The sequence below is a fragment of the Myxocyprinus asiaticus genome, chromosome 44 (assembly GCF_019703515.2).
Source record: "Myxocyprinus asiaticus isolate MX2 ecotype Aquarium Trade chromosome 44, UBuf_Myxa_2, whole genome shotgun sequence".
In the NCBI taxonomy this organism is placed as follows: domain Eukaryota; kingdom Metazoa; phylum Chordata; class Actinopteri; order Cypriniformes; family Catostomidae; genus Myxocyprinus; species Myxocyprinus asiaticus.
Window position 1 is genome coordinate 33,209,668 of NC_059387.1, and position 13,238 is coordinate 33,222,905.

At 39.0% G+C, this 13,238-nt stretch overlaps 1 protein-coding gene across 1 annotated transcript; it reads right to left on the reverse strand.

Moving 5' to 3' along the window:
- On the reverse strand, nt 1–12,877 carry LOC127434596 (E3 ubiquitin-protein ligase CHIP-like). Its single transcript, XM_051687436.1, has 8 exons — nt 12,634–12,877; nt 11,852–12,086; nt 11,168–11,366; nt 6,731–6,896; nt 6,558–6,636; nt 5,350–5,406; nt 2,751–2,867; nt 1–2,262 (listed from the first exon to the last, which is right to left on the reverse strand). The coding sequence occupies exons 2-8, from the start codon at nt 11,963–11,965 to the stop codon at nt 2,137–2,139; spliced, it is 858 nt and encodes a 285-aa protein (XP_051543396.1). The 5' UTR covers nt 11,966–12,086; nt 12,634–12,877; the 3' UTR covers nt 1–2,136.
- Between the last annotated feature and the right edge of the window lie 361 nt (nt 12,878–13,238).

The window sequence follows — 13,238 nt, forward strand, 5'->3', positions numbered from 1 at the left end:
AATAACATTTATTTTAACATGCATCCATCTGTTACACTTCAGTAATATTTGAACTGTGCCAGATGCACAGTTTTGGAAACCGTAATGTCCAGCTACTAGCAAGGGCTGTCTGACCCCAAAAAAAAAAAAAAAAAAAAACTCAATACTGATACTAAACAGGAAAAAATTGTGTATGCGCCAGAAAAATAAACTCAGTTTCCCCAAAGGTAAGATAAAAAAAAAAAAAATCAATAGCCTGATCACTCACCTCTCTCTCTCTAACACAGACATAAAGTGTCACTAACCGTATAATACACCATAACAATGATGATGTCATCTGTATGACACAGATTCTCAAATTGTTTTGATTGGCAGCCAGTAGATGCATTAATGTCAAGATATATGATGTGGATTACACGCTCATTACAAAACTTTATAATCAACATCCTGCTCTAACCCAAGCTTTAGTATCTTAGAAACATTCTACACGTTTATAACTTTTTACACTAGCATCTCGCATTCATTCTGCATATAGATCCCTAAGGTGACTGGTAGTCCCTAAAGAACAAACTCTCTCTCACACACACACACACACACACACCAACCTGCGTAACGCTGACATGTTTCCTCTTCTTAACGAGTGTCTCATTTATGATGTTTTCATTTCACATTCAATAATGAAATTACAGCATTGTCTTTTGCTTTAAACAGTAGGATTATTCAACTGTTTAACTATTATCTCGATGACAGCCAACATTAGCCAATGTTTTAGACTATCTTTGTTGAACATCTGAACAAAAATCAATGTAAAGGAATAACTGAACATGCCTGTTAAAGGGATAGTCCATCCAAAAATGAAAATTCCATCATAATTTACTCACCATCATGTAGTTTCAATTCTGTATGATTTTATTTGCTCTGTTAAACACAAAAGGAGATACTTAGCATAATGTCCAAGCTGTTCTTTTCCATACTACTTCCATACTTTGCATAATGAAAGTGGATTTAAACTGCCAAAAAAACACCATAAACGTTATTACAAAGGTACTTCATACGATGTGTATGCTTTATTTAAAATCTTCTGAATCCATATGACAGCTTTGCACGAGCAAACAGACTGAAATTTGAATAGTAATTCACTGAAAATCTCCCCTCCGCCGTTGTTCTCAAATCTCATTCGCATGCGTGTTCGATTCAAAAACGGTGCCTTAGGACACATCACACCATGTGACACAAATTATGACACTTTGTTGCACGTCTGCAAATCACGACTTCAAATGAGATGTCGAAAGGCAAGATCAATGAATGATGTAAATTTCGGTCTGTTCCTCACACAAAGCTACTGTCTTAAGACTTGAAATATAGCGCACAAGTTGTATGAGCCACTTTTATGATGTCATTGTGTCGTTTTTGGAGCTCAGCAGTATAAATCAACTTTTCTTAAAGGAATTGTTCACCCTAAAATGAAAATTCTGTCAAATTCTGTCATTTACTCACCCTCATGTCGCTCCAAACCTGTACGCATTTCGTTCTCACAATAAAAGTTAATCGGCCCATTGACTTTCATTCTATGCACAGAAACAGTTGAAACATTCTTCAAAACATCTTTTGCGTTCAGGAGAAGAAAGTCATACAGGTTTGGAGTGACATAAGGTTGAGTAAATGATGACAGAATTTTCATTTTTGGGTGAACTATCCCTTTAAATGAAAAGCAGAAGCTTGGTCACTCTGTCAAGGATCTCCTTTTTCATTTCACAAATGAAAGAAAATAATACAGAGGCCTGGAACGACATGAGGACGAGTAAATGATGACAAAATGAGCAATTTTTGTGTGAACTATCCCTTTAAGGCCAGATGAGATAGCATGGGTAACATTCACAGCTACTGCATTGTCATTCCAAGTTAAATCACATTGGAGAGACCGGCGGGGATGATCCAAAAGAGTTTGAAAGAGCGACAGACAGAGAGGCCGATGTGACTCTGTAGGCAAGATATTCCACAGCAGAGCTCCACTGATTAAAGTGCATGAACATACGGGGGTTCATTCATTCTGTGTATCGGGGAACTCTGCTACAGTCCACTCGAGTGTGTGTGTGTGTGTGTGTGTGTGTGTGTGTGTGTGTGTGTGTGTGTGTGTGTGTGAGTGTGAATGTGTGTTTAGTAGTCCTCCACCCAGCCATTCTCCTGGATGAAGGCATCGATCACTTCCTTCATGGCCAGATTGGGGATCAGCTGATCTTGTGTCAGTGAGCTGCGGGTGACCGGGTCAAAATGACCGACACGCTAAAGAGAGAGAGAGAAAATATGAAAGATTTTCATGCTGTTGCTGTTCATGCAGTTATAATCTGATCATTAGGGCTGAATTAAATTGGAATTTTCTGCCGAAATATTACAAAATTATGAATTATATTAAAAATACATTATTTCAGGTTTACAGATCTGTCCACAAGAGGGCACAGCGAATCAATTTAAACCAGTCAGCACTGTGTTATAGTGATTGTTTGCTGCAAAGAACATACAGTATCTGGCTGTTAACAAAAGTGCGAAACATGATAAATTCAAAAGATTTAGCCGGTTCAGATTCACAAATCTAAAGTAAAAAGTAAAACGAGAAAAGAAATGCTTCAACAGACAGTTCCATCTTTCTCTCTCCTGTCCGTCATAATCCATCTCTCATATTTTTTCCATTTTGGAAAATTGCTATAGTTTCGCGTTCCAAACCCAGCGATGTGAGAAGTCCTTAACGGAAAAGGTCGAGACTCTGTGCATACCTGTAGATGCTCCTCTATGTCCTTGCGGTCGTAGGTTATGCCGCTGGGCGTAATACAGGGTTCTCTCATCAGCTCAAAACTGATCTTTCCACACAAGTAGTCTGGAATCTCTCGCTTCTGCACAAAGACACATAATATTATACAAGATAAGCAAATGTTCCTGATCAATTGTTATGCAAACTTTTATGTACTGTTATGTTCACTGTCCAGCAAAAAGTACTTGAAGTATTTAACAATTTCAGTTCATGAGTTTGAATATGAATTTTAATGTGTATCAGAAAATTCCACTAATCCATTAATTCTCTAAAACAGGGGTTTTCAAACTTTGATGCTAAGGACCTCCAAATATGATGATATTCTTGCGAGAGTGTGAATGTGTCAACCTTTTCCCCCTACATTTTTACACTTATTTATTTTCATTTTCTGTGGACCCCCCTAGTCCCCCCAGGACCCCTGCTCTAAAATATTACTCCCCCACAGTTAATATTTGGTCCATAAAATGAAATCGAATTTATTAAATATAATTAAACAGATATAAAATACAGTTGTGCTCAAAAGTTTGCATACCCTGGCAGAAATTGTGAAATTTTGGCATTGATTTTGAAAATATGACTGATCATGCAAAAAACTGTCTTTTATTTAAGGATAGTGATCATATGAAGCCATTTATTATCACATACAGGTGCATCTCAATAAATTAGAATGTCATGGAAAGTTCATTTATTTCAGTAATTCAACTCAAATTGTGAAACTCGTGTATTAAATAAATTCAATGCACACAGACTGAAGTAGTTTAAGTCTTTGGTTCTTTTAATTGTGATGATTTTGGCTCACATTTAACAAAAACCCACCAATTCACTATCTCAAAAAATTAGAATACATCATAAGACCAATAAAAAAAACATTTTTAGTGAATTGTTGGCCTTCTGGAAAGTATGTTCATTTACTGTATGTGTACTCAATACTTGGTAGGGGCTCCTTTTGCTTTAATTACTGCCTCAATTTGGCGTGGCATGGAGGTGATCAGTTTGTGGCACTGCTGAGGTGGTATGGAAGCCCAGGTTTCTTTGACAGTGGCCTTCAGCTCATCTGCATTTTTTGGTCTCTTGTTTCTCATTTTCCTCTTGGCAATACCCCATAGATTCTCTATGGGGTTCAGGTCTGGAGAGTTTGCTGGCCAGTCAAGCACACCAACACCATGGTCATTTAACCAACTTTTGGTGCTTTTGGCAGTGTGGGCAGGTGCCAAATCCTGCTGGAAAATGAAATCAGCATCTTTAAAAAGCTAGTCAGCAGAAGGAAGCATGAAGTGCTCCAAAATTTCTTGGTAAACGGGTGCAGTGACTTTGGTTTTCAAAAAACACAATGGACCAACACCAGCAGATGACATTGCACCCCAAATCATCACAGACTGTGGAAACTTAACACTGGACTTCAAGCAACTTGGGCTATGAGCTTCTCCACCCTTCCTCCAGACTCTAGGACCTTGGTTTCCAAATGAAATACAAAACTTGCTCTCATCTGAAAAGAGGACTTTGGACCACTGGGCAACAGTCCAGTTCTTCTCCTTAGCCCAGGTAAGACGCCTCTGACGTTGTCTGTGGTTCAGGAGTGGCTTAACAAGAGGAATACGACAACTGTAGCCAAATTCCTTGACACGTCTGTGTGTGGTGGCTCTTGATGCCTTGACCCCAGCCTCAGTCCATTCCTTGTGAAGTTCACCCAAATTCTTGAATCGATTTTGCTTGACAATCCTCATAAGGCTGCGGTTCTCTCGGTTGGTTGTGCATCTTTTTCTTCCACACTTTTTCCTTCCACTCAACTTTCTGTTAACATGCTTGGATACAGCACTCTGTGAACAGCCAGCTTCTTTGGCAATGAATGTTTGTGGCTTACCCTCCTTGTGAAGGGTGTCAATGATTGTCTTCTGGACAACTGTCAGATCAGCAGTCTTCCCCATGATTGTGTAGTCTAGTGAACCAAACTGAGAGACCATTTTGAAGGCTCAGGAAACCTTTGCAGGTGTTTTGAGTTGATTAGCTGATTGGCATGTCACCATATTCTAATTTTTTGAGATAGTGAATTGGTGGGTTTTTGTTAAATGTGAGCCAAAATCATCACAATTAAAAGAACCAAAGACTTAAACTACTTCAGTCTGTGTGCATTTAATTTATTTAATACACGAGTTTCACAATTTGAGTTGAATTACTGAAATAAATGAACTTTTCCACAACATTCTAATTTATTGAGATGCACCTGTAGTTGTTTGGCTCCTTTTTAAATCATAATGATAACAGAAATCACCCAAATGGCCCTTATCAAAAGTTTACATACCCTTGAATGTTTGGTCTTGTTACAGACACACAAGGTGACACACACAGGTTTAAATGGCAATTAAATGTTAATTTCCCACACCTGTGGCTTTTTAAATTGCAATTAGTGTCTGTGTATAAATAGTCAATGAGTTTGTTTCTGTTCAGTTCAGTTTCTGGTAATATTCCATATACTGTATGTGTACGATAACATGTTAATGGATAGCAGTTTTTGAGAGATCAGTGTTGAAAAATTTATCACATTTCTTCAGATTTTCTCTCCTTACCTTCCTCTTTTCATCTGCTTGAGAGAAGAGCTCATCCATGTCCATCAAATATTTATCCTAAACAGAGCACAGGAAATGACATCACTACACACAATTCAGAGATTAGGGCTGTGAAATATATTTTTTCAGTTAACGTATTAACATATTTAGTAAAAATAAAATAAAAAAAGGCCTGTGTGTAATTAGTAATAGAGGTCAACCGATATATCGGTTTTACCCATTAATCAGGGCCGATAGTTGCTTTTTGTAACTATTGGTTATTAGCAAAAATCGACACGATAGATGCGATAGTTTTTAATTTCCTCCATGTTCCTCTGTGGCCAAAACCCTTCGTCTGGTGAATCTATAGGCCACAAAAAGCTCAATTTGGTGAATATTTACATATAGAGCATTGTAACGGAGCCAAGACTCAAGACTAATTCACGATTATAAATACAAAATGTTATAAGAAAAACACAGATATGACAATAGACAAGCGATGATCTACTATTCATGAATGATGATCAACTGTTGATGAATTACTGCTCATACAGTATTTATGTACTTTGTACATGTTTACTATATAGTGATTATATTGTAATACATTGTAGATGATTGTGTACGAGAACATGTGTTGTTTTGAGCTGTAAGCACAGACATTTCAAAATAAGAGTCCCTGGCTTGTTCATAATAAAAGTGTCATGTTATGCACCAAACCTTAATTTTTCTGGTTTTATTGGGATTTTGGTTGCACAACAAACACGCATCTGGGATTTTGCTCATTTCTGACTCTTACAGCCTCTGTGTCTGTGCCCGTCACAGTAAGGAAAGACAAAAAAAAAAAATTTTTAACATTCAATTAATACATTTTAAAAACGAATCAGCCGATTGCCTTTCCCACCACCTTAGTAAAAAGTATGTGCAAAATCCACTATCGGTCAACCTCTAATTAGTAAGTTTCCTCATTTGTGTGGATGACGCTCATATGTCGATTTATGCAACAGCACTCTTTAACAAATTCTGTTTTCTCAAGCTGCATCAAAATGCACGGGGCATGAAAACACTGAACTCAAGCCAGCACAACTGTCCACACACTTCACATGTGTAAAGATGCTGCTGACTTGACCTCATTTCAGTTATGTCTAATTGAATATTTTTTAACAACTTTTTATTTTATATTAATGCGTTATATTTAATGAGTCGCTCAAATTTTTATGAATGTGTCTCACGTGTTTGGATTTGATTTTGCTAATCTCGCTTCCATTCTGACTGTCTTCAGAGTCTTTCAATCTGGAGTCCTCCATCTCTCTGATAACACAATTAAACAGACAAAAAGATATTAAAACACACTGATTTAGATCATCATCGCAAAGACAGACAGGACTGACAGATATAGTGTCACCTCTCTTTCTCGTCCAGGATGAGTTTCGTGAGATAAGCATGCAGATCGTTTTCTTGGCTGATTCGTTTCTCTTCTATGCTGTTCCAGCGTTTTTTCTTGGCAATGCGAAGAGCACTCGGAATATCGTCGCCAAAATTCAGACGTTGTTCCTTCGCCAGGTTATAGGCTAAAAAACAGCAGTTGACGTCAAGAAAAATTAAATATTACACAATACAATTTCATCACACTGATGTGGAACAACTGTCAGTCAAAAGTTTGAGCACACCTACTCATTTTGCATTATTACTATTTTCCACATTTTAGAATAATAGTAAAGTCATCAAAACTATGAAATAACACAAGTGTTGAAGAGTTCACCCAAAAGTAAAAATAATTGATCGGTCATCATGTACTCACCCTCTTGTTGTTCCAAACCCATATGACTTTCTTTCTTTTGTGGAACACAATTTTTTTTTAGCATAATGTTAGAAACTGACAGATGACTTTCATTGTATAGAAATAGGTGCAATGAAAGTGAATAGTGACTGAGGCTAACAATCTACTTAACAATCATCTATTATGTTCCATGGAAGGAAGAAAGTCATATGGGTTTGGAACAACATGAGGGTGAGTACATGATGACAGAATGTTCGGGTGAATTATCCATTTCGGGGAAGTCATTAAAACTAATTTTTTAACCACTCCACAGATTTCATATTAGCAAATTATAGTTTTGGCAAGTCGTTTAGGACATCTACTTTGTGCATGACATGAGTAATTTTTCCAACAATTGTTTACAGACAGATTGTTTCACTTTTAATTGACCATATCACAATTCCAGTGTGTCAGAAGTTTACATACACTAAGTTAACTGTGCCTTTAAGCAGCTTGGAAAATTCCAGAAAATGATGTCAAGCCTTTAGACAATTAGCTTCTGATAGGAGGTGTACTGAATTGGAGGTGTACCTGTGGATGTATTTTAAGGCCTACCTTCAAATTTGTGCCTCTTTGCTTGACATCATGGGAAAATCAAAAGAAATCAGCCAAGACCTCAGAAAAAAACATATTGGACCTCCACAAGTCTGGTTCATCCTTGGCAGCAATTTCCAAACACCTGAAGGTACCACGTTCATCTTTACAAACAACAGTATGCAAGTATAAACACAATGGGACCACGTAACCCTCATACCACTCAGGAAGGAGACACATTCTGTCTCCTAGAGATGAATGTAGTTTGGTGTGAAAAATGCAAATCAATCCCAGAACAACAGCAAAGGACCATGTGAAGATGCTGGAGGAAACAGGTAGACAAGTATCTATATCTACAGTAAAACGAGTCCTATTTCAACATAACCTGAAAGGCTGCTCAGTGAGGAAGAAGCCACTGCTCCAAAACCGCCATAAAAAAGCCAGACTTCAGGCTCATACTCATAAAACTACAGTCATGTCTTGGAACTTCTGAATGCAAACAAAACAACTTACATTTCCTACAGTCAGAGAGCATTTCACGAGTACAGATTTTACACAGATGGAAAACTGATAGCTTGGTCCATAATTATGAAAATGCACCATAGTTCTTCCATAGTATCCACAGTTTTAACAATACTTGTAATGGTTCATGGTAACCATAAAACCATGCATGGCTCATCACTACCATGGTTACTAACTATGGTTTCGAATGGCATTTTTGTAATGAAAAAACAGCAGTCTAAATACATTTAGAAAGTTCAGTACAGTACAGTTAGTGTTACTGCAGTAAATCCATGGTACACTTTTTGTAAGCGTTGTGATCTGAGAATTGAAAAGCCTTCGAATTTATGTTTTATCCCGTTTTCTTTGTCAGTGCCGTTTAGAATGTGGGGGCTGTCTGTTTTAAACTAGTTTCACCACCGAGAGTTTTGCAACATACAATTCTGTACCACATTCAAATGGGTTTCACAATCCCCGCCGCCCATGTCACTGGTTCACAAGTGCATTTAAAATAGTCTATGTGGTTGAGACCAGTCTGCGAATTACCGCACCTGCTCTGCCCTCGTGCTGCTATGACTAAGCCATGTTGATAATTGACAAGTGTAGCGCTGTTTCATTCCACTTTTGAAGCAAAAGGCGCTCCAAAACATACAGATGACAGGGGAAGGCTCATTTATATTCACAAGGAAAGCGCTAACTGATTGTTCAGTGAAATATTGCGTTCCCTGCCATCCTGCGTTTCAGAAAAGAGCTTGCGGGCAACTTGAAATGAAGCGAGTTTGACACGTGTTGTTATGCGGTGACATCACTGTGAGTTTGTGCGTATATTTGTGTGTGTGTGGCGGGATTCCTTTTGCAGTGTAGAAAGTGCACAGCTGACTGGGGCTGACAAGCGTTATGTTGTATCAAGAATATTAAATTAACCATGTGAAATCCCTACAGCGGTGCTCATAATTCAGCAGTGGCGCAGCGCTGAGATATATACACTATATTGCCAAAAGTATTCGCTCATCTGCCTTTAGACGCATATGAACTTAAGTGACATCCCATTCTTAATCCATAGGGTTTAATATGACGTCGGCCCACCCTTTGCAGCTATAACAGCTTCAACTCTTCTGGGAAGGCTTTCCACAAGGTTTAGGAGTGTGTTTATGGGAATTTTTGACCATTCTTCCAGAAGCGCATTTGTGAGGTCAGACACTGATGTTGGACGAGAAGGCCTGGCTCGCAGTCTTCGCTCTAATTCATCCCAAAGGTGCTCTATCGGGTTGAGGTCAGGACTCTGTGCAGGCCAGTCAAGTTCTTCCACACCAAACTCGCTCATCCATGTCTTTATGGACCTTGCTTTGTGCACTGGTGCGCAGTCATGTTGGAACAGGAAGGGGTCATCCCCAAACTGTTCCCACAAAGTTGGGAGCATGGAATTGTCCAAAATCTCTTGGTATGCTGAAGCATTCAGAGTTCCTTTCACTGGAACTAAGGGGCCAAGCCCAGCTCCTGAAAAACAACCCCACACCATAATCCCCCCTCCACCAAACTTCACAGTTGGCACAATGCAGTCAGACAAGTACCGTTCTCCTGGCAACCGCCAAACCCAGACTCGTCCATCAGATTGCCAGATGGAGAAGCGTGATTCGTCACTCCAGAGAACGCGTCTCCACTGCTCTAGAGTCCAGTGGCGGTGTGCTTTACACCACTGCATCCGACGCTTTGAATTGCACTTGGTGATGTATGGCTTGGATGCAGCTGCTCGGCCATGGAAACCCATTCCATGAAGCTCTCTACGCACTGTTCTTGAGCTAATCTGAAGGCCACATGAACTTTGGAGGTCTGTAGCGACTGACTCTGCAGAAAGTTGGCGACCTCTGCGCACTATGCGCCTCAGCATCCGCTGACCCTGCTCTGTCATTTTACGTGGCCTACCACTTCGTGGCTGAGTTGCTGTCATTTCCAATCACTTCCACTTTGTTATAATACCACTGACAGTTGACTGTGGAATATTTAGTAGTGAGGAAATTTCATGACTGGACTTGTTGCACAGGTGGCATCCTATCACAGTACCACGCTGGAATTAACTGAGCTCCTGAGAGCGGCCCATTCTTTCACAAATGTTTGTAGAAGCAGTTTTCATGCCTAGGTGCTTCATTTTATACACCTGTGGCCATGGAAGTGATTGGAACACCTGAATTCAATTATTTGGATGGGTGAGCGAATTCTTTTGGCAATATAGTGTATAATATTAACATTTATAACTTTTTTTAACAATGTAAATATTACTTATCTATTATTCTAACTCTTCTTTGAATTTCTGTCATTGTTTTTTTTGTTTTTTATGTACTTTTAATATTCTTTTTTCTCTGAAGCACTGCTGTAGCCCTATCTTTAATTGCCTTACGGGATTAATGAAGTTCTAAACCTAAACCTAGCCCAACTACAGGGTAAAGAACAACTATATGGAATACAAATGTGTGATCTCTCAAATCAAAATATTCTGTATTTCTGTTTTCTATAGAATTTTTATGTGCGTTAGGGCTGCACAATGATGACAAAAAGTGTTGATTATTCAATTAATACAATTCACATCGAAACACTTATTTTGGGTAGATCAACAGCATGTCATATTTATTTGTAGGTTACACATCCAAATCAAGTTGAGAACTGTTTCTGAAAAACTTTATAGCAGTTTTATCAGTGAATGACGACAGTGCCCAAACAGTCAATTTTAAATTGGCCCTCTTAGAAGCATGAAAAACATAATCATTATTAAAAACAGAAGTGAGGAACAGACTTGTGATTGGTTCCAATGCTTAACCGCTGGAAAAACATGTTAAGTGGAACATTTCGATACCTACATGGACTGATATATAAGACATTTGTCACGATTAGTTAATTGTGGCAGCTGTAACTGTAATCTCGATTATCTTTTTGATTAATTGTGCACCCCCCTAGTGTGTGTGTGTGTGTGTGTGTGTGTATGTGTGTTTGTACCTCTCTGCAGGTTGCCAATGGCCTCTTCATAGTTCTCCAGCTCTAGCTGACATTGGCCCAGGAAAAAGTGCGCCTTCACTGATTGGCTGTCAAGCTCGAGGGCATGTTTACAATCGGCTAATGCCTTGTCATGCTGCTGTAGCTTCACGAAGCATAGTGCTCTGTTAGTGTAGTACACGGCCACTGAGGGATTCCGATTCTGCAAACATCATATCAGAGGTACGTTCAGTAAAGTGCATAGTATAGTACAGTAATTTAATAACTTTACAAAACATGACAGGTTATTAATAGGGATTGTTTGCATTGCATTGCTATTTTCTCACAATTTCTTTGGCCATTATTGTTCTCTTGTTGGACGGGACTGTGTGCACAGGATTGAAACCCTGCGAACTGGGACTGGGACTTCTCATTGCAGACATCAAAAGCGATGAGTCTGCGTCTTGTAGTGTTATATTTCTACATAAAAACTACTCTTTAAAGGGATAGTTCACTCAAATATAAAAAAATGCTGTTTGCCTCAAAACAAAGTTTGTAAAGTTGTGATGCACCTGGTTGGTTTAGTTTATGGCTTACAACTCTTTTATGAAGATTTTATGAATTCCTTATGAAAATAAATGAATGGGGGAAATACTTCCGGAACCAAGGCGGCTGAAAAAGTGGGCGGACACTGTTGGCTCTACTCACAATGGCTTTGCTGTAGCAGGTTGCGGCCTCCTGGTATTTGCGGCTGAGGAACAGACGGTTGCCCTGCTCCTTGAGCTCCTGCGCTGAGGAGCTTTTCTCTGGGCTGCTTGACATCTTCTCCACGGGCTCTGCGGTGGCCGCTCCCCCCTGCTTACCAATCCTGTTCCCCGTCTCTTCGGTGAGCACCGGCCTCTCCCGGAAACCCAGATACCTGCCTCGAGTAAACCGTCTCACACTGCAGGAACACATCAAACACACACTTTACACACAAAATGACAACAGTAATGCACATTACACAGATATTAAGCAAGCAGATTACAGTAACACAAACTACATGCATGAAGTCTATGGTAACATGTCACACACACACATCTGCACTAAAGTGAGACATATAAACAACAGTAGCACATAATACAGGCATGTTGACAACATTAACACCTAGTACACACATATTATGAACTACAGTAACACACATCTGAACTATTCTGATAATCTTGTACAGCTGTGACAGATGATTCAGAAGTCATCCATCACGATATTGAGTATAAAATGCATTCATTTTTACTAAACTTAAAGTTAATCATGACAATCAAGTAAAATGTGTACTTAAATGTGTAATTAAACAGAAACTCTACTGACAGACAGACACATTTGGAAGTCTACAGCCACTTTACTAGCTTAAAATCAATTTGAAGTAGCCCGTTGGCAAGAACAACCACTATATGACTTTAAATCATACATTTTAAATAAAATAAACAATAGTCCAGGGCTTTCAGGCGTACCGGGTTTGACTGCTGTACCGACACCTGTCGTTAGCAAACCGGTAGCGACAAAGATGGTGTTGTGATCAGTTTTTTCTCTTGTATCCCGATTAAAACGCTGCCAAACTCATAGTCCAACACAATCATGGCATTAAGATGAGAAATATCTGACGTAAGTCCTGGCGATCGTTACAAACCAGACATTTTAATCGCGGCTGCGAGACGCTAGCATCATCTTTCGTTGTTTTGACTATGCCGTCACAGTGATGTCACAAGACGTGGTGACCGACATCACCCAGCGTAATGACGTATGAAATTATATTTAAACAGAGAATGTTTAGCTGAGACGGGCCACTTCTATTAATATGAATGGGAAGCTCTAGCGCCCAACAGTCAACGGATGTAGAAAAGAAGTCCCGCCTTAAAGTTAAAAGAGCTAATCATCTTTTAGATATAGACATCGCCTGTCAATCAACTCGCTAACGCGCATGCGCATTAGCTATACAAGTTGGGAAAATTGTGTGGTTTAGCGTAATTTGAGGTAAAGAAGCACAATTTCTGATTTCAATATTATCACATTTAATTTCTGGTTTGAAATATTTTCTTTGATCGTAATTTTGACCAAC